This window comes from Pseudoliparis swirei, chromosome 3 (assembly GCF_029220125.1).
Source record: "Pseudoliparis swirei isolate HS2019 ecotype Mariana Trench chromosome 3, NWPU_hadal_v1, whole genome shotgun sequence".
Lineage (NCBI taxonomy): Eukaryota > Metazoa > Chordata > Actinopteri > Perciformes > Liparidae > Pseudoliparis > Pseudoliparis swirei.
Window position 1 is genome coordinate 20,757,819 of NC_079390.1, and position 21,964 is coordinate 20,779,782.

At 45.9% G+C, this 21,964-nt stretch overlaps 1 protein-coding gene across 1 annotated transcript; it reads left to right on the top strand.

The window, feature by feature from the left end:
- Positions 1-219: 219 nt before the first annotated feature.
- Positions 220-20,256, top strand: fgfr4 (fibroblast growth factor receptor 4). Its single transcript, XM_056409884.1, has 21 exons — positions 220-855; positions 2,849-3,072; positions 5,933-6,105; positions 6,422-6,572; positions 6,735-6,785; positions 7,556-7,825; positions 8,429-8,518; positions 8,641-8,807; positions 8,944-9,067; positions 10,270-10,460; positions 11,038-11,176; positions 11,327-11,520; positions 11,664-11,809; positions 12,138-12,259; positions 12,353-12,463; positions 12,971-13,161; positions 15,243-15,365; positions 15,945-16,015; positions 16,246-16,383; positions 17,125-17,230; positions 17,698-20,256. Exons 2-21 carry the CDS (start codon positions 2,976-2,978, stop codon positions 17,872-17,874), a joined length of 2,832 nt encoding a protein of 943 aa, XP_056265859.1. The 5' UTR covers positions 220-855; positions 2,849-2,975; the 3' UTR covers positions 17,875-20,256.
- Positions 20,257-21,964: the final 1,708 nt, after the last annotated feature.

Consider the following 21,964-nt stretch of genomic DNA (forward strand, 5'->3'; position numbering starts at 1 on the left):
TCTCTCTGGAGGGATGGGGGCTTTTAGTGTGGGGGTAACAGAAGCGCACCCCTCCCTCTCCTCCCTCCCTCCCTCCCTCCCCTCTCCTCCTCCCACTCCCCTGGCCGCTCACAGACCATTGTTGTTGTGACTGCCGTCCGGAGAGCAGCAGAGTGCCGGTGTGGTGGTGGACGCAGTCTCTCGCTCTCTCTCTCTCTCTTTTCTCTCTCTCTCTAAAGAAAACGAAGCGAGGAGGCTGAGCTCCACATTTGAGCGGCAGAGCTCACATCTGATCGGGACACACTCACGCGGGAGAGGAGAGCTCGCAGAAAGCGCTGCGTAAAGACGCACGTAAAGAGTTATCCAAGACTACAGTGTAACCGAGAGAGAGAGAGAGAGAGGGTCTCTAAACTACGGGGCACGTTTCATCACCCTCTATCAATCTCTTACTCTCGCCACTTCGGATCTTTTTTCCAATATTTTCTCAGCGAGAAGGGGACGGGTTTGTTACACGCGCAAATCCACTGTCTTGCTCCGTGCTGGGTTTTCTTTCTCTCCATGGATTTAGCCCTGTGAGTGGCCGTCTGCAGTGGACTTTGCCCAGGGGGATCGCGAGCGGAGCCCGGCAGCTGTCGTTCATGTTCCAAGGGGCTGTTTCTTAATGGATTTATAAGATCGACTTTGTTTCGAGCCGGATACACAAAAGAAGAGCCGCTCACGAACTGCTTTTTTTGTGGGGAACGGTAGGCTACAGTGAGGACAACGGAGCTCCAAATGAGGATTTCAATATTCACTCGTATTGAACGGGACAAGGAGTGATTCTCCCCCCCCCCCCCCGCCCCCAGTCATCCCTGCGCCGATCGACCCGGAGGAAAGGTGGGTACAGAGCGAGACAGCTGGCGATGTGTTGGTTCATTCATTTCAGCTGGAGTGTGTTGGTTAAATGACAGATAAAATCATCAACCGCCCTTACATAAAACCTCAGATATAGTTATTAGAGTAAGTTTATTGTACTTTTAAAAATGTATGAAACAAGTTGTTTCCCCCTCCTTTCCTCCACCAACCATGAATCACGTGCATTGTAAATCCACGTTTACAGTGGACTCAACATGGAAGCATGGGCTGTAACGTGTAGCCTTCAGATGAGTAGAATACGTTCGTTGTGTTCTGCAACGTGCACAGATCCTATAAGTCACTTCGCCTGTTAGACATTGAACCTTCCACCCGGACTATTTGTTTGGAGGAAAGACGCTCAGAGCGGAGTTTGAACTCCTGTCAAACCAAAGGGAGAAAAAAAGGAAATCCTATATGATATTTCACCCTCGGGAAGTTGATCAACTGACACCGTGCACGGTGACAGTCCCGATCAAACACTTTGATTTTGATTTACACATTTATGTTATTGTATTGATCCCCAGATGTGTCAGACACACATTGATGGACTTACAGCATCTTAAGGTTCAGTCTCGAAGGTCTGTTTGACACTGATTTATTAAGTGTGATTTATGTGGCAGAAAGTTGCAGTACATTCCGAATAATTAAAAAAAACTACACAGGGACGTCTCTCTCTCTCTCTCTCTCTCTCTCTCTCTCTCTCTCTCCCCAAGTAGAAACAGTAGAATAGAAGTGTTTTGGCTTCAGCGGCGAGGCAGCGTGCCAACGGAATTAGCAGCACCAGGAGAAAAAGCTTTTTCCCCCCAGTCCTTAATTGAGAAAGAATACGTTTCATTCAGCAGGCTGGTTCTTTAAACGGTGTGTGTGTGTGTGTGTGTGTGTGTGTGTGTGTGTGTGTGTGTGTGTGTGTGTGTGTGTGTGCGTGCGTGTGTGTGGGCGCGGCTTGCGTGCATGGGGCGCAAGCACCGGGGTCTGGCGCCTGTGCGCCGTTGGTCCGACCCGCAGGAGAAACATCACTGCATTATTCCTCTGGTGTTCTTGTTGTAGACTGTTAGTGTTTAGAGTGAGTTCATGAGGACAGCTTTGAAATTCAATTAGAAGTGTTTTATAAATATATATTTTTCGTATTAATAATCATATTTTACATATAATTGAGGTCTTATACTGTGTAACATTGAGACAGATATATAAGTTTTGTTTACTTACTTTGCTACTATTTCTATTTGGGGGGCTTACATATTTGAATAGCATTGGATGCATTGAGAAATACATTCAGTCATTTTCAGACAACTTCATCAGTGTGAGTATATTTTGTCGCTTTTTTATGATAATAAATACAACTTTTGGCTTTTGCTCACCCTGAGTGGCATGCATCTCACTGTTCTCTGACCGAGTCAGGACCGAACGGTTACTTAAATGAGAACGTCATCTCCAAAAAGTGAAGTTGTGAGTCATTTTGCGATGCCAAATGCTCACGTTTGAGGAATCCCCGCCGAGCCTCCTGCAGTGGGACGGATGCTCCGGTGAGCGGTCACCTGTTTCCACCTGAAGTCTCGAGCCAGCTGCCGGTCGAGTCTCTGTGCCGCTCCTTCAGATTCTGGAGCTTCCTGGCAAGTTTCAAGTGTTTTCCCAGTAAGGCCCCATTATCCCGGGGCACGCTGAGCCGGGCCATCCATTGACAAACAACAGGCGGTAACAGCCCCGCTCCTTATTCATGACGCAGGAGAGCCTGGACAATGTAGCGCCGCCGCGCGGGGCAGTTCGCGGGACATCTCGTTAAGAATACAGCTGCTCACGGGCCAAACAGCCTCTTTTACGAATTATCCGAACAATTGTTGGTGTTGTTGTTGTTGTTGTTTTTCGTTGCCAACCGGTCTAAAAGTGAACAGATAAGTTTGAGTCTTGAGCTGCTCTCCAGACAGATCTCTGATCAGCAGATAACCGTCTCCCCCGTTGGGGTTGTTTCCGTCTCCAGGATTCAGATTTAGAGGCTTTGTGGGTTTCTGAAGTCTCCGATGCCAGGGACCACAGGGACCGGAGTGTGAGGCCAACTCCAGGCTTCCGACGTACACATTTCTACCTTTTAAAACCAGAAGACGGGCATGAAGAAGATGGAGAGGATCTGCACGTTCTGCGTTCTGCTGCTCTGTCTGATGGCCAAAGCCTCGGCCAGGGCCATCAACGAAGGACGGGCTAAAGGTAAGACCTGCGCTGAAGACGCTTCGCCGATTGTTTCATTTTTGGGGGGCTTTGGTGTGACTTCAACGTCCGTTCGTATTACGTCGTACAACTGTGTATCTGCGATGGTTTTCAGATCAGCGCACTTCCCCGTCTTAGAAAGTGTCAGTTTCTTGGCGGCCGTGGGCCACAGAGGAAGTTATGGCGACGGGGGAAAAAAATGACAGCGAGGCTGCAGTCCTGGCTCAGAAGGAGAAGGAAAGGCGGGGAGAAGAAAAAAGAAAAGAAAAAGAAGAATCTCTCAGTGTTTTCGCTGCCGTAAACTGAGCTACCTGATCCGTCCGAGGCCCTCGGGCTCGGAAGTGTAAATCTGCCTGGATGTGTGCCAGCTGTAGAGGATGAGGAGGGTGAGGAGGAGGGGGGCGGGGGGGAGGAGGTCATTGATGCTTTACAAACAGAAGCCAATGCAAGAAATCAGCCATTGTCAGAATGTTTCCACCGGGTTGCGGCGGGCTCGGTAAAGCTCGTCCAATACGATCGCTCAAATCGGCTGCTTCTCCCTTCGCCGTGGAGTAGACGACGCTTTTTTGTTTTTGAAGTCAGATTAAAGGACTAGAAGACATATTTGCGTGTAGATTGATGAAAGGCAAAGTGGGCCGTTGCCCCCCTGGAGGCACGGAGCACAGGAGCCGTCTCTCCCGCATCCCTGCACCCCTGGGCCCCGGCGAGGCCAGCCGAGGCTTGCTCTGCTCAGAGGTACAAGGCGCAGAAGAAAGGAAACTCAATCGGTTTATTTCAGACGGATGAGTTTAGGGTTCGAAAAAAAGGATTGATCTTCGGGTCGTAAAAACAAAACAAAAAACACGCAGGTTGCAGCGTCGTCGCAACTTTTATCTCGGCCCTTTGGAGTTTCAAACCGTCCTCCCACTCAGCTGTGGGAGTCGAATCAAAGTGGAAGAAGGCTTCCCAGTGTTCTGCTCACAAACGAGCCACCGGGCGTTTTCTGTCATGTCGCTAAATATAATTACACGTATAATGTTACTAACCACGCGCGAGCTAAATGCAGAGGGCCGACTTGTCCAGTGTTTTTTTTACCCCCCCCCCCCCCCCACCTCCCAGAAAACCTATTTCCAGCCGTGTTTTCTGCCACATCATTACAGATTCTAAAAAAAAGTCTGAGTATAGCTTTTGTCTGCACATATCTGGCACGCTTAAATGTTTTTTGGCTGCTCTTTATTCAAACATCACGGCAATGTAAAAAGATGAAATGTACATAGATGGTATCATAGATGGGTTTAAATACTTTCCCATGCAGTTTAATCCTGTTTTTTTTTTAAGATATAGAAAAGAATGTGCATATTTACGACTACACACCATGAAGGAGAACAGAGTCTCCCAAAGAATGACTTACATTATATAACTTCTCATAAATCTGCTGCAAAAACAGGTGCTTAATGATTGATAGCAAAGTGTGCATAATCATATCTATCGCTCTACGATAAAACATGAGCACGAATGCTTTTATGAATGTTCGGACAGATCTGTGACGCGGGTTCATTTGTGACCTCAGAGACGACCGTGCGGCCCGAGGTCCGCTCGCTCGGTTTCTTCGGGAGAGATGTTCCAGTTTCCAGCAACTTAGATCGATTGATTCATATTAAATCAACTGTGGGAAATGATATTGTCAAATAGCAGTAAGACACAACTGATTTCGATGTGTTCTGTAGCTGTATGCGGTTTTAAAAACGGACCTGTGGCTCTGCAGCTCTGTTCCCCGGTCAGGGCATGAGACTCCTCATTGTCCGGACTGGTTTCCACAGGGAGCTCTGCTCCGACTGACTGGCTGACTGGCTGACTAGCGGCTTGTTCTTGCACCGGCCGAAGCGGTTTGTTTGTGTTGCGTTGTGTTGTGTTTGCCCCCTCGCCTCTGGGTGACAATTCACACTCTGCCGCGAGTTCAACTCCAGGGCACCGTCCCCATCTCTGCAAGTTCATTAGCACGGCTTTAAAGCTTATGTGTGCGTGTGTGCGTGTGTGTGTGTGTGTGTGTTCATCTCTGTGATTTACTGCAGAGGGCTTCACTGTGTTTGCTCCATTCGATGGAGATGCTCGTTGGGATCTCTTAGTCTTAATATTTAGAACTCAGAGGACCCAGTTATTGTGTGTGTGTGTGTATTGTGTACACATTAAAACTATCCACCGACCACGTTTCTTTTAATTTGTTTTCCTTATGGCTGCTTTGACCAATCAGCGTTTCCACTCACACAGGTTGTAGCCGTGTGTGTGTGTGTGTGTGTGTGTGTGTGTGTGTGCTGCTGAAAGCACTTCACTCCGACAAGGGAACAGATTGCCTTTTTCGCTAAGCGCTCGCAGGAAGCAATCAGACAGAAAATTGCCCTGGAAAATTGCTCGTTCTGAGTGACTGAGCAGCGAGCGAGGTCCCCAGCTGGGGCGCACATATGCTCCGACAAGTGAGTGGGCGAGCACACGCACGGGCGAGTGACCCGGTGAATGGAGGGCACTGTGGCTGATGGCGACGCGGCGATAGCCGGGTTATCAGGGCACTCTATCGCCGGTTCCTGGTTGCATTAAATGACAGCGACTGTGAAGGAACATGGTGTAGCTCTTGTTGCCGGAGCTTTCAGAGGTAAACTGAAACCGCGCGGTTGTTGTTTTGACATTTCTTTTTTTCGTCTTGTCCACTCAAGAGCTTATTCAGACCAGGGAGGTTTGGAGGCTCGAGGCTCTGGGACATGACACCTGGGGATCTGGTATTCTAGAACGGCTCCTCAAGCTTGAAATCCAAGTGTAGATGAAATGCCTCCCCGGTATCGAAACTGAAGACTCGTTTTCTATCTCTATTTCCCTCTGCGTTATCCAGATCTTCGGGTCTCCAGGCCTCTGATCGTGCCAGGTTACCCAGAAAACACCACGGCGTTGGTGGGTGGTCAGGCGAAGCTGGCGTGTCAAGTCCACCGGCCGGCGTCCACCAAGGTGCAGTGGCTGAAGACGGAGGTCAGCCAGGGGGGGCCGCCTCGCCTCAGGGCTCTGACGGTGAGAACAGACACAGACACAAACCATTTCACGGTAGGATTCAGTCCCGTGGTCATAGTAGACGTCAGATTGCACCCGTCCATCCTGGAGAGGGATCCTCCTCTGTTCTCTCCTGAAGGTTTCTTCCCTTTTTTTCCCCCTGAAGGGTTATTTGGGAGTTTTCCCTCATCCGATGCAAGGTTCTGGGGCAGGGATGTCTATGTGTACAGATTGTAAAGCACTCCGAGACAAATTTGTGAAATTGGGCTATACAAATAAACTGAATTGAATTGAAGTGAAAATACACGAGGTTTGAAGTGATCGCTCGTCCCCGCAGGCCCTGCAGAGCAACGCGTCCAAGGTGAACACTTTGCATCTGTCCAACGTCACGCTGGAGGATGCGGGAGAGTACATCTGCCTGGCCGAGAACAGCCACGCCGGACAGGCCGTGCAGGCCATGCAGTCGGCGTGGCTGCAGGTCCTTCCCGGTACGACGCTCTCATCATCACGCCGACATTCTGGGCAAATCTTGCCAGTTTTGGTGCATTTTCATACATTAAGCCCAGACTTTTTGCCAAGTTATACCTCAATGTAGCATTGGTCAAGACAAATTATATTATATTCTAATCTCTACTTTTTCACTCCCGCAGGTGCCATCATTTCTCGAACTGTGGACCTGACTGCTGCAATAATCACATCAGGTAACCTAAGTCTCATGCTGGAAAATGTTAAATCCCAAATAATCACCGTCAAATCACAAAGGGTTTTAGTTTGAATCCTTTCCTGACATCGCAAAGCTTTAAATATTGACGATGCGGGAGTTTAAGCTGGTTAGAATAAGTCTGTAAAAGCCAGAAAAAGATAGCGCAGACCCTTGGAGATGGTGTGGCGGCCCTCTGTGTGGACTCCTCCTCCTCCTCCTCCTCCTCCTCCTCCTCCTCCCCGGGCTGGAATGAACTTCTCTCCTCTCGTCGTCGCTCACTTAGATCTCCAGTGAACCTTCACCGCCCCTCAGATTTGCTCTCCGTCCACTGTCACGCTGTCCATTAGCTTCTCTCTTCTTTCCTTCTCTTCTCTTTTCTTCTTTTTTTCCCTTTCTGTTTTTGGGAGGGAGTTGTGTGGTGTTTGCTGGATTTCTTCTCAGTCCCACAATGATCCACAGGGGAACAAAAAGATGAAGAGGAGAAGAGGGGGGTTGGAAGGGGGAGGGGGGGAGGTTGAGGAGGGTTCGGGTCAGCCAGGCCTCCTGGTCTCCATGGTAATTTCTTTGTGTGTGTGTGTGTGTGTTGGTCGAGGAGATAATGGAGTTGAAGTGTTGAAGGTCATAGTTGAGTGGACGGCCACTTCAGAGAGGAGAAAAAAAGAACTAACCTGCTGACATGTGCAAAAAAAGAGTAGAACATATAGAAGAAAACGAAGGAGAGAAACAAAAGCTCCATTTTTGTGCTGATTTTGTGTTTCTTCCAAACAGATGTTGATGACGAGCTGAGCGATGAGACCACGGAGCATCTCCTGCTGGAGCCGGGCAACGTCATGAAGCTGCGCTGCGACCCGAGCACCCGGCCCGGCATGGCGGTGAACTGGTACAAGGAGGGGGTCCGGGTTCTGGCCACGCCCCGCATCCAGATCCGCGGCGCCGTGGTGGAGATCACAGACGTGACGTACGAGGACTCCGGCGTCTACGTGTGTGTCCTGCGGGGAAGCAAAGAGCCTGTGAGGAACTTCACCATCACCGTGGCCGGTGAGGACCGACTCTGTTCACCACCAGATGTTTTAGTACATTACATGACATGTCGTTTAGCAGACGCTTTTATCCAAAGCGACTTACAATAAGTGCATTCGACCAAGAGGACAAACTAAGAACAACAAGAATATAGAAAGTAACATTTCCTCAACATAGTCGAACTACAACAGTACCATAACTAGAATGGGCACTCGGTAGAGCGCATACCTTCGCATATCACAAGATTGGGCATTGAATTATGAACATTTTGGCATTAGTTGCATGCCAATTGGACAAAAATGTATCGTGACCTTTGACCCGATCGATCCCAAAATCTAATCAAATGGTCCCCGGATAATAACCAATCATCCCACCAAATTTCATGCGATTCGGTTCAATACGCATGTTGTTGTCCTCCAATGTGGTACATTACATTTTAGATCGCACAAGTTGATTAATCGGTGTATTAAAAATGTTAATAGCCAACAATGGGACCACTTGTTTGACAAAATAAGCTTTTTATCAACTCTGCTGGATTGTAATGAGCATTTTGAACTTATTTTATAGAGCAAAACAAAAATCAAGAAAGGGTTATTTCACGTTACCTGTATTTGTTTCCAGACTCGTTGGGGTCGGGCGACGATGACGAGGACACCGGCTTGGAGGACTCATCGGCTGAGATGGAAAACGACCAGGTTTACTTCTCCAGAGGTACGTTGTTGTTATTGTTGTTGTTGTTGTTCCCTGAGGAACTAGTACGACTCAACCTCCAGGTTCCACCCGAGCCCTTCCTGGCTCACGTCTCATTGGGCTGGCCTCTCTGTCCCACACAGGTCCTTACTGGACTCACACTCAGCGTATGGAGAAGAAGCTGTACGCCGTTCCCGCGGGCAACACGGTGAAGTTCCGTTGCCCGGCGATGGCCAGCCCCATGCCCAGCATCCGCTGGCTGAAAAACGGACGTGAGTTCAGAGGAGAGCACCGCATCGGGGGCATCAAGGTGAGCGTGGGTTCCGCCTCGCGAAGGCAAAACAAAGACGAGTGACGGCTGGTTTCAGACGATCCGGCGAAGCTCGGTGACGGTCTGTCCGTGCTGATGGAATTTTTTTTTTGTGTGCGTGTGTTTCTCTCGCTAGCTGAGACACCAGCACTGGAGCCTGGTGATGGAGAGCGTCGTGCCTTCAGACAGAGGAAACTACACCTGCTTCGTGGAGAACAAATACGGCTCCATCACTTACAGCTACGTCCTCGATGTCCTGGGTAAGAAACTGACTCTCTGGACACATCTTTTTGTGTGAAAATGTTGAAGATTTGGGTTCAAATACTTTGTGATCAACCGCCATTACTTGTGGAAAAGGCAAAGATAGATAGATAGATAGATATGTACTTTATTAATCCCCAAGGGGAAATTTGTCGTAACAGTAGAAGCACCAATAAACTAAACACACAAGAAAAAAAGAAAAAAAGAAGAAGAAAAAATAATATAAAAAACAGGGATGAAAGATAAAGATGTATACAAGAAGTATACAAAGTAATATATAAAATAAAATATATATGTATCTATACAACATATATGCATACACAATACACAATACAATACTAATGACAAATTAAATTAAATATAAAAATATTAAATATAGACAGTGTGCAAAATGCAAAGTGTGTGTATGTGTGTAGTGTAAATGAAAATGAAGTGTGTGTGTATGTGTGTAGTGTAAGTAAATGAAATGTGTGAAGTGCAGATCAACATAGTGTGGATATGAAGTTATTATTGCAGTTATTGCGATCTGGCAATAACAAAATAAAAGCCTCCAGGCTGAGGGAGTGGGTGAGCGGGTGGGGGGAGCAGAAGGAGAAAGGGGCGCCCTGGGCAGGATGTGGACGGTCAGGCGTCCACACCAGTTTTCTACCTGACCTGTGACGAGATCGTGGAGGGCTGCGGTTTGTTTGTTCATTTGTTCGCTGAGCGTCCACCGCGGGGTCAGTTTCTGTCCCGGTCGACGGGGGGAGAAGACTAACGAGACAACTAACGAGATCGGAGAGCGAGAGGAACGCCGGATCAAAGAGAGCCCCCGGCAACCGGCTGAAACACTGCCGCGCGAGTGGAACCAATTTCCCATCCCAAAATGACATTTCCTGCTCTGGTATGCCAGCATGGAAACACACGAGATGTGAAAAGTGACAACCGCTCGGCATATGAGACATTCGTTTACAAAGCAGGCGTGTCCGCCGGCTGAAATATCTGGACTTCTTGAGCCACAGCTCCCAGTGATTCCAGCGTCCAGTGGACTCCTGGTGAGAGAGACCCAGCTTGGCAGATCAGTTAAATCTCCTTCTCCATGTCCCCAAATTGTCTTTGAACTGTTGCCCCGAGTCGACAGACATCCTTTAAGCTTTCGACTGGTTTCTCTTTCATCTTGGCCCACTTTGCTGATCTCTCCTTTAATTTCCTCCCGACACAGAGCGCTCCCCACACAGGCCCATCCTGCAGGCCGGTCTGCCAGCCAACATCACAGCAGTGGTGGGCAGCGACGTCCAGTTCCACTGTAAAGTCTACAGCGACGCACAGCCTCACATTCAGTGGCTCAAACACATCGAAAGGAACGGCAGCCGCTACGGTTCTGATGGGACGCCCTACGTTCGGGTCCTCAAGGTTGGTCAAACTAAAGCATCTTGAAGTTCTGATCTCTGTTCGGATAACTTGACGACTGGAACCTGATTTAGCTCCTATAATTTGCTTTAATATGGTTATGGCTATGGTTTTTTGACATACAAGTGCCCAAAAAAAGTAGCATTAGTTGGCGAAACAATAGAAAAAGCCTCTAGTGAACAGGTGTCAAACACAAGTCCGGCTCGCCGCATCATTTTATGTGGTCCTTGATGGCTTGAAAGACATGTGATCCCCTTTTCTTAAAGAAATTGAAGAAACAATTCCCGTGCTTTTATTTTGAAGGTTTCAAATTAAATATATTTATGCTGTAATATTAGAGACATTTTCTTATGTACAATATTTCTACACTCAAATAAACAATAATCGAATGCAAAGAGAGTTATTTCACAATATGTTCGAGGAGTATATAAAGTGTTTCCGGCCCTTTAAGAGGGCGGCCATGATGCTGATGGTTGCCCACGGTGAAAATGAGTTTGACACCCCTGCTCTTGTGGAACTTTAAAAAAAGATGTTGATGTTGATACTAACTGTTCACTTCTTCTGCGACGGTGTCGTGCAGACCGGCAGTCTGAACATGTCCGAGGTGGAAGTTCTGTATCTGTCTAAAGTCACCATGGAGGATGCAGGAGAGTACACCTGTCTGGCTGGAAATTCAATCGGATTTGCTCACCAGTCCGCCTGGCTCGCCGTCCTCTCAGGTAAAGAATGATCTGAAGGTGAAATGAATCAGAGCGGAACATCATTTACTTACGCTAGAATGTTTTTAAGCTGCCAAACTTTAAAAAGTTGAAAGTAGATATCTTGGTATATAACATTTTCTTTTTAATTTCCCCTCTATCTTTCTATAGAGGAGGAAGCCGCCGACGCCATGGAGACCATGGAGACGAAGTACACTGACATCATCATCTACGCCTGCGGTTTCCTGGCTCTCATCATGGCCATCGTCATCGTGGTGCTGTGTCGAATGCAGGTGCACCCCAGGAGGGAGCCGTTTGACGCCCTGCCGGTCCAGAAGCTCTCCAAGTTCCCTCTTCGCAGACAGGTACAGGTGCACTGAGAGAACTTCTGTCTTCTCTAACTTTGAAAAGCAGTCGACTACGACCAAAAGCCCCGTTTTGAAGCGGCCACACTCGAGCTTCCCCGTATGTTCCCGTTAGCTAAATGTTCTCCGCCCCCTCCCTTCAGTACTCGGTGGAGTCCAACTCTTCAGGGAAGTCCAGCGCATCGCTCATGAGGGTGGCTCGCCTCTCGTCCAGCTGCTCTCCCATGCTGGCCGGGGTCATGGAGTTTGAATTGCCCTACGACCCCGACTGGGAGTTCGACAGAGAGAAGTAAGTTATCTGCAAGTTAGAGTAGCTTCCGTCGCCACCCGCGAAGAAATGACACCTCGGCTGTCAGCGGTTGACGTTGTTATGTAAGAGATGCGTCGACAGAGTTTTACTTTCAAGTTCTGGCAAAGAGAGTTTTTCATCACTGCGTTTAGTTTGGCTTCTGGGACTCGTGTCTGGGACCTAAAAAGAAACGAGCCCGCAGGCGCAGGGCGGCTTCTGGCCCGACCCGGTTTTTGCTTTAAGTAGCCCACAACCCCAAATTATGAATTTGTGCAGTTGTAATTTGTACAGGCTTATTTTGCGCTAAACTTTCTCTCTCCCTCTCTAGTTTAACGTTAGGCAAACCTCTGGGAGAAGGCTGCTTCGGTCAGGTGGTCAGAGCCGACGCCTACGGCATCAACAAGGACTCTCAGGGTCCAGCCTCCACTGTGGCGGTTAAGATGCTCAAAGGTAGGAAAGAAATGTTTAAAAAAACACCCCCAACAAAAGGCCTCTCCAGATCAACGTGAGTCTCTTCTAAACAAAATGTACATTTCCCCAAAGACGACGCCACGGACAAAGACCTGGCCGACCTCATCTCGGAGATGGAGCTGATGAAGGTCATGGATAAACACAAGAACATCATCAACCTGCTTGGAGTTTGCACGCAGGATGGTGAGTGTCCGACTTAACCCTCCTAGTTTAGCTCATTACCTTCGCATTGAAAATGCGGAAGGTTATGTTTTGATCGCTGTGTATTAATTAATTAATTAATTTATTTATTTATGTATTTATTTATTTATTTATTTGTATGCGTGTTACTCGCATAACTAAAAAAGTTTTAAACCGAATCGCATGCAATTTGGTGGGATGATTGGTTATTATCCGGGGACCATTTGATTAGATTTTGGGATCAATCGGGTCAAAGGTCAAGGTCATGGAAAGGTCAAAATCTTCTTTTTACCATAGTACGGTCAATTTTTATCCAATTGGCATGCAACTAATGACAACATGTTCATAATCCAATGCCCAATATTGTGATATGCGAAGGTATGCACTCTACCGAGTGCCCATTCTAGTTTAGTGAGTGTTTTAACGATGGGGGGGGGGTCCCGAGCCTCAAGGCGGAAACCACAAAAGAAACAACCCCGGTCCTTCATCTTGTTTGTGTTCCTCCCTCAGGACCTCTGTACGTACTGGTGGAGTACGCCTCCAAAGGCAGTCTGAGGGAGTACCTGCGGGCCCGGAGACCCCCAGGCATGGACTACACCTTTGATGTGACCAAGGTGCCTGAAGAGCAGCTCACCTTCAAAGACCTGCTGTCCTGCGCCTACCAGGTGGCCCGAGGGATGGAGTACCTGGCCTCCAAGAGGGTACGCTCACTTTAAAGAGTGGAAATAACCTGGAGCACCAGAACGGGAGATTCTACCTGAGTCTGTGGTGGATGTAGATATTATTCATGGAAGCAAGAGGCGATTGAACCAGTTTCAAACACTTGGATATAATTATACATTTGATATACATTTATTTTTTGGGGCACTTTGTGTCTAAAGAGTTTCTGTAATTTCCCCCAGCTTCATCTTCTCGTAAAAAAATTCGTCAGGAATCTTAAGTGCACAAATATATTCATATTTGATTAACCCTCCTGTTACCTTTAGGGTCAATTTGACCCCATTCAATGTTTAACGTCGGTGTTCTTTGGGGTCAATTTGACCCCAGGCTGTTTTTCACTGTCAAACATATAAGAAATATCAATTTTTTTATATATTTAAAGGGCTATTGAGGTAGTCAACAAACAAACATAAAGTACCTCACACATAAACTTGGGAAACAATATTAATTCTAATAATTTTCTGGAGGTTTTAATTGCTGGGGTCAAATTGACCCCGAGGGTAAAATATGTTAGTAAATGTGAAGGTAACAGGCGGGTTAATCGTATAAGCAGCTTGTCAAGTCAAATTAAATTAAATAATCTTTGGTTCCAGAGGTATTCGAAGGCATCATTTTAGCTTCTGGGATTTCATTATGTTATTTTTTACCATTTATGGACTAAATAATATTAAGAAGGGGAAAAAAACACAAGACTACGAAGCTTATTATACAGTACTGTTGCTTTTAATGTGCACTAAAACCATTTAGGTGTTAAATTGATTGGACACTATCCGCCTACAGAGCTCCAACAGACATGTTCAGCACTCAAATGTAACTTGAGATTTGTAATTCTTATTTATAATACTTTTGGTGTGAGCCAGCATGATTGCTTTATGTTGTTGGTGATCTCAAGGGTCTTAAGAGGGATGTTTATGAATCAAACCACAATTCAGTCAAATATATTCACGTCCCCAGGCGGGAAATAGAGCCACAAAAGTCAAACACGATCGTTCAATGCTTTGCAATACCATCAATTTGGAATTGGGTTTAGGATTGACTTCTTGTGTGATTCTGTGTTTTTGGATTGGGGCACTTGGCCTTCAGATGCATCTCTCTTTGCAGCCGTCTGCCCCTTTCTTTCTTTCTTTCTTTCTTTCTTCCCATCCCAAACCCCCCACGTTTTTACTCCTTTCATTTTCCCAGCATGCACTCTGTCTGTGTGCTTCTTATCAACACGTCTCTTTGTCTGCCAGCCGGTGTCTCAGACGGGCATTCCTGAGCAGAAAGCTGCGGCGGCTTCAGTCCTGTTTACTCTTCTCCATCCATCTGTCCGTCCCCTCCGTCGCAGGGCTTTGTCCCTTTTAGCGCTGCCATAAATCTGTTAGCAAACAGGCCGCGGAGCTGTCGTCTGGGTGCAGGCATCAGGTTTCTGGCTCTACGGACTCCTAAGAATGTAGGAGCCTGAAACTAACCCTCCATTATGGGGAGACCCACAGACCGACCCTGGTTCATTTCGCACATACCCACAAATCCCACGTCTATTTCGAATGAAAACCAAAATAAACTTAATGATATCCATTCAATGTCGGCAAACAGTGCCTTTCTTTTTTTTCCCTCCTGAGGGGTTTGTTTTTTTCTTCATACTCCCGGCTTTCTATATAAAGACGTTTACATTTTGTTGCGTTCACTAAAAATGAGCCGCTGCGTGTTGACTTTAGGCTCCCGAGTCTTTTCTTTTTGGGGGAAAAATCTGCAGCGAATCATTTCTACCTCCCGTAACTCCCTGTTTTTACACGAATACTCCTGACCGCGACACGGAGCAGGAGAGAGAGAGAGTCGCGCCACAAGTCTCCACTCAAAAGGCCATTTCATCAACGTAGAACTCGAGAATAAAGTGTTGTTCTGTAACTTTATGCTTTTTGCCAAAGGGGGAGCGGTTTTGAAAATAAAGTGGCAACATACTCAAAAAAGCCCACTTTTCAAACTCAACATTCAATATCTGAGGCCGTTTCAACCCAGCAGTTGCTTGAAGGTCACAGTCATTTTGTTTCAGTTTCTCGTTCCCTCTCTCGCCCCTCTGCAGTGCATCCACCGAGACCTGGCAGCCAGAAACGTTCTGGTGACGGAGGACAACGTGATGAAGATCGCTGACTTCGGCCTGGCCCGAGGAGTCCACCAGATCGACTACTACAAGAAAACCACAAACGTGAGTGACAGTTTGTTGTGGCACGTATTTAGGAATCACTTTTTTCCTGTGAGGATGAATGTGCTTTTCCAGTCGGGAGAGTAAGAGTGCCACTAAATTCCTGCTCTCCTTTTTCCTTTTTTTGCACAGCTGAGAAGCTAAAATGTGCTTTTATTTCACCTTTGACCCTGTAAAGTAACAGGAATATGTCCACTAATAAGTACCATGTTGAGATAATCCTATAAAAGAAATTACATATCTTTGGGAAAGAGGTTTAGATTGTTAACAGGTGAAAGTGGGAGCTGGTTGTTTGTAAAAAAAAAAAATGAAAAAGGAGCTGCTTGTAAACATGTCTGCTCCTCAGCCAGGTTCCCTTCACAGCTTTAATACTCAAGACAGATGTCGGATGTTTTCCACTGATTGGCAGCAGGCTTAATGGGAATTAATTAGAAAAGAGGGAAGACGAGGAGGGAGGAGAGGGAGGTTTGTGAAGGGGGAAATAAGCAGAAAAAGCAAAACATTTTAGAAACGGAAAGAAGAAGAACGTGTGAGCTGTTGTGATGAAGACGAGGCTCTAACCCGTCCGCGTTCGCTTTGCAGGGACGGCTGCCGGTGAAGTGGATGGCGCCGGAGGCTTTGTTCGACCGAGTCTACACACACCAGAGCGACGTGTAAGTCCAACTTCTCGTATTTGTCACGATCTGTCTGGTCAGAGCATCACGTAACTGTGCTCATCAAGTCTGAACGACCACAAACATTATCTTTGACCTTTTTGCATCGGTCACAAAGGTCACGAAGGTCACGAAGGGTCGATTCTATCCTATCTTCAAATGCTCTGCTAGTCGTTGTCCGCCACTCGAATGAAGAGTAGCCGTGCCCTGATCCTCTCGTCTCTGCCCAGGTGGTCGTTTGGTGTTCTGATGTGGGAGATCTTCACGCTGGGCGGCTCCCCGTACCCCGGCATTCCCGTCGAGGAGCTCTTCAAGCTGCTGAAGGAAGGACACCGCATGGACAAACCCTCCAACTGCACACATGACCTGTAAGCATAGTGTCCCGCTTATGAGGCTTTCTGTATGTTTTTGGCTCACAGCGAGTGAGGGAGGGGTATATATATATTATATATATATATGTATATATAAATATATATATATATACATATATATGTATATATATATTTATAAATATATATATATATATGTATTAATATAAATATATATATATATACATATAAATATATATATATATATGTGTGTACATATATATATAAATATATATATATATACATATATATATATAAATATATATATATATATGTATATATTTATATACAGAGTTTGTACAGTCTGGAGAAGCCTGAACAAGTTTTAAAAAAATATATATACCCAGAAAGTACCGGAAAAGTGATGAAATATGCTCCCCAGGTACCTGTAATGTGGCTCAATTAAGTTCAACTGAGAACATCTGTATCGATTTAAACAATACTTTAATGTTCGGCAGATCAAATGAGTCACGTTATATTGTTCTCTGTGCGTTAACACCAGACTCACACCCTTTATTCATATTCTTTTGTTCAAACAAAGACATTTTAGACGTTTTTATTGTGACTGTGAACCCCTGTATATAGTAAACAACACGAGCATTGCATTTATCAACTACACAACGCTGACAATGTTTATCTCATTATAGATTGTCTAGATGGTCTAAATAATTCCTCCCTGTGTTTTTTTCTTCTCCTTCTTCTTCTTCTTCTTCTTCTTCTTCTTCTTCTTCTTCTCTGTAGCTACATGATGATGCGTGAGTGCTGGCACGCCGTTCCCACCCAGCGGCCGACCTTCAAGCAGCTGGTGGAGGAGCTGGACAAAGTGCTGCTGTCCATCTCCGACGAGGTGGGTTTCAAACACACATCCGGGAAACCTGCACACACACGTGCACACGGCCTCACGTGTGCACCTCTGGAAATGAACACACACACACACACACACATACGGCCTCTGTTTCACAGTCTGCAGTCCAGATGTCTTCGGTTCACGAGAGTTAATGCACAGCGAGCCGAATCCGGGGCTTAGAGACTCCAAACAACAACAATCTAATGTTTAGCATCCGGAGAGCCGAAACGTCCGAGGGACTGGTCGATATCTCACGTGGAGGATTTATTGGTTCTTCCATGCATCCCAACACAGAACCCTCCACCTCCACCGAGTCTCTGTCATGGATTCGGTGGTCTTAAAACGATTTACGAATGAAACGAACAGCGTCTTCACACGCAGTCCGAAAGCCTTCGGAAGAACATCTGAATGTTTCTTGAGACGCCCTCATGTCTCTGAAGCCCTCTCTCCCCTCTCTCTCCCCTCAGTACTTGGACCTGTCGACGCCCTTCGAGCAGTACTCCCCGTCGTGCGAGGACACGTCCAGCTCCTGCTCCTCCGACAACGACTCCGTTTTTACCCACGACGCCTTGTCCACCGACCCCTGCCTCCTGGGCTACCAGGACGTGAGCTCCAGGATAGACATGAAGACGGCGCTCCGATAGACGGGAGCACCCTCCACCCTCCACCCTCCTCCACCCCGCGTTTACAGACACGAACACAAACACATGTAACACATCCCCCGGCGGCCATATCGGAGGTCCGCGGAAGCGTTCCGAAAAGAAGAAGAAAAGCGACCTCCATTGTGGCGCCAGGCGAAGCCCACAGGTATAGTTGGGCCTTTATACACACACATATAAACACATGTATGCACGTGGAGCACTGAGGCCGGTGGGCTTCTTCACACGGTGACGGTTTGAAGAAGAACATTTCATCGTGGGCATAGGAAAAGGGGATAGACTCAAAAGAAGGCGGTACTTTGGACTATCAGCTCTGGCACCGTGGCCAAGAGGAGTTGGAACGTTGGAAAACTGCGGGCACTCGACACAACGGGAGAAGATCCTGGTTCTCGAAACGGCCTCGAAGCGGTTTCTTTGAAGGACGATGACCTCCTCTCACGACCCCAAGCGAGGGGGCGAGAAACCCCGCGTGATAAAGACATTTTTAAGGAGAACAAAAAGATTTATTTTGCTACGATAAAAAAAAAAGAAGAAGAAGAAACTGATAGTTCAATATAAATCTCACTATATAAGATTATTTTACTTTTGTGTTGCTTATTTAAAAAAGAAAAAAACAGTCTTAAATCTCAGGATCTCGTGTGCTAAGAAGTGGCTGTAGTCGTGGCGGCGAAGTGCCTGAATTTACGATTTCCTGTGAATATATTAGAATATTAAAATATTGTATGTACATATCAACAGCAGAAAGACGATTGCCTTTATAAATTATTCTGAGTGACACGAAAATGAAGGTTATTGGAGGCGAAAGGAGAGAGGAATTTAATCAAGTGTTAATAAGCAAAGTGCCAAACCTGTCGCAGCTATCTCACTGGATTCATGTTTGGGTTTTATTCCAAAATATTCTATTCATTTCAACCCAATGATCACCGGGATTAAAACACATCATCGACGCCAACCTCAAATATTAAACTAACGGTCGATGTTGTTAAAGATTGGTTCACGTCGACATTTTTAAACAACCGACCAAGACACGCAAAATCCAACGGCTCAACCCTCAAATATATGTGGTCCGAAAATGATGTATTTGTCCTTAAAGACGGCCGACATGTTTGGAATGAAACCCTCCATTTGACCTTCGGCCCGATCGAACAATTTGTGGTTGAACACCAGAAGAGTTCCAGTTCTTATTGCTGTTGTTGGATGAAAAAAAACCACCAATGTTTGAGCTCTTAAGTTATGAAAAATTGATTTCTGAAGCGTTCTCAGCCGTCATGAGACTCATTCACACGTCCGCACCACCACGTGTCGGTTGGAGACAACGTGACGTGGTCTTCCTCGAGCATCAGCTTCACCCTTTCGGTCGACGTTGTGTCCGGGGTGGGACTCGACCCTGAAAGGAGGGACTGGCGATTCAGCATTTGGGGGGGGGGACTCTGTTGGGGAGCTGGCCCAAGCCCACTGTCACTGTTGACAAGGGAGGGTGGTTGTGTGTGTGTGTGTGTGTGTGTGTGGGGGCAGCATGTGAAAGCCAGTGTGATTGATTTCAAATAGAGGAGAGGGGGGGAGGGAGCCTCCTTTGTCTGGCTGTAACCCTTCACCCAGCCCAATCTGTTGGCGAGGGGTCCTCAGGTCCGCAGCCCGGCCGGACAATGGGGGCTTTGCAGGCTTAATGGGCGTGACGGCGGACCAGAGGGAGTTCTGCGGGGGTGGGGGGGTGCCGGTGGGGTGGGGATAGCTTGGGCTTGTGTGCAAATGAAGAGGCTCTTATTATGTTAATGTCTCCTCTTCTCTCCCCCCAAAAAAACCGCCCCTATCTTTATCCCCACGGTCGCCCGCCATCTTTTTAAATGACAAACCTTAATTCCGATTCGCCGCCGGGACCAGCTGCGGAGAACTCCCCCGCGTCCTCGGCCCGGCGTCCCCCGAATCGGACCGCGGACGCGTCACAAAACAGCCGCTTTGACAGTCGTATGGAAATGTGCTCGTCGGAACGCAGAGATGCATGTTCGTCTTAAAGATGTCCGTCGTGTGGCCGCGTCGCTCTCTGGTTCTTTTTTTTTTTGGGGGTTCAAGTGAAAAATGAAGGGTTTCATATCAAAATGAAGTGTAAAACCAGCCGATGAAGGATTCCCGTGTCTTCTGTGCTCGTTTGTTTGCTTTCCGTTCTGGAACGTAGCTCTTTTACATATAAATGCAAACCTGTGACACGTGTGCCTCTTTACATTCCAGCTATCTGCTCTTCTCCCAGATACAAACTGTAAACAATCACAGCGTTCTTAAACATTTCCTCGAGAGAATTATTTTAGAAATATCTAATTTATTTGTTTATTGTTTTGTTTTTATATGAAATAAAGTATAATTTAAAATAAAGCCGCTCCGTCTTCTTCTTCTTCTTCTCTTTCTTTGCAATAAAATATTGTGTTGATATTGTCTAAACTGATGCTGTCTTTGGAAACCTACAAACCCAGAGAGGATTGTGGGTAATGAGCTCTAGCTCAAATGCAGCCATTGACGTGCCAATTCACTTCTTTTGTTTCTCTTTATTGAGATTTTGGATTAGTACAAGACGTTGGGATATATTCAGTGAGTATTGTAAATGAGTATTATGAATATATGCTATACATTATTAATAGTCTTTAAATATCAGTTTTAGTGAATAAGAGTATTTTTATTTACTCTTACCTGTAAAGCCTTTTATCAATCTAGGTTGTCTTGCTGTTGTCTTGTTTGTAATGACGCCGAAAACAATACATTATATGTTCTTTTCTTGCTGTAGGTCGCCATTTTTTCCCCGCTGCTTTTTAAGTGATTTAGGGCAATAGAATCCCAAATTACTATCCGTGTGAAGTGTCTCTCCTCAAGCTTATTTGTTCCCGAAGTCCAGAGTGGGTGTTCAGATAATCAGAGCTTATCTAGATGATCCACTTTATTTAGAGTTTGTCTTTGTTTTGTCATCCACAGAAGTTTAGTTAATCTGATGGCTAGTGTCTGCTCGTGGCAGATTTTTATTTTATCTTTAAATTGTTTCCTGTCGCCATCCGACTTCATAACTCTTCTCTCTTTTGCAGGAAGGAGAGCAAAAAAAACACATTAGGTCCAATAGTACTTTTTTCAACCTTGTGCAATATTACGTTTTGCACCTTTTTCCATATCTCTCTCAATACCATACTCAATATTATATATATGTATATATATATATATAATTTTTTTCTTTCTATTTAAGTTTTCATTTGGCACTAGTGTTAGTGTCACTTTTTAATTTACTTTTGTTTATATTCTTGTATTTAATCATTGTTGTTGTACTTTTCTTTTTCTATTTTATTTGAATTTTGTACCTGATTTACCTCGTTTGTATTGCGACTCGGTTCTACTTTGCAATAGTGTCAGTATTATTTCTTTTACACTCTCAGAATTGTTAATTATGTTCATATATGGTCCAGAGCTCAGCGTTTAACTTAATATGTGAGGATAAGGTAAGTTAAATGCTATTATGACCAAGATTAAACATGCACAATTTGACTTATTTAAACAAATAAAAGTATTCCTTCAACTTAAGTGTGCAATAAAATAAAAATAAAGGTCTCAAACCTTTTTACAATTTAGCCATTTTTAAGAAAAACATAGAACAGATAAAGAGACAGCGAGAGACAGAGAGAGAGAGAAAAATGTGAGAAAGATGAAAGACAGAGACGGCGAGACGGGAGAATCAAGAGATGGAGGTCAGGGGTCAAGAGGAGGGAGGAGAGGGCAGCAGTGATCCCAGCCAGCCCAGGCTTTTGAAGTGTGTGTGTGTGTGTGTGTGTGCATGATTATGTGTGAGTTATCTCCTGTGTACATGGTGTGTGGTCTGTACATGTGTGTCTGTGTGTGTGTGTGTGTCTCTTATCTCCCATGTACAATAAATCTTTTTCACCCAGAGTGTCTCTCTCTTTTTAAGCTCCCCTCCTGCATGAGCTGATAACCCCCCCCCCCCTCCCCCCCCTCTGTCTGGGTGTCTGGCTGTGTGTGTGTGTGTGTGTGTGTGTGTGTAACATGAATTAGTGTTATTCATTATTTTAAAGTGCTGTTTTAAATGTAC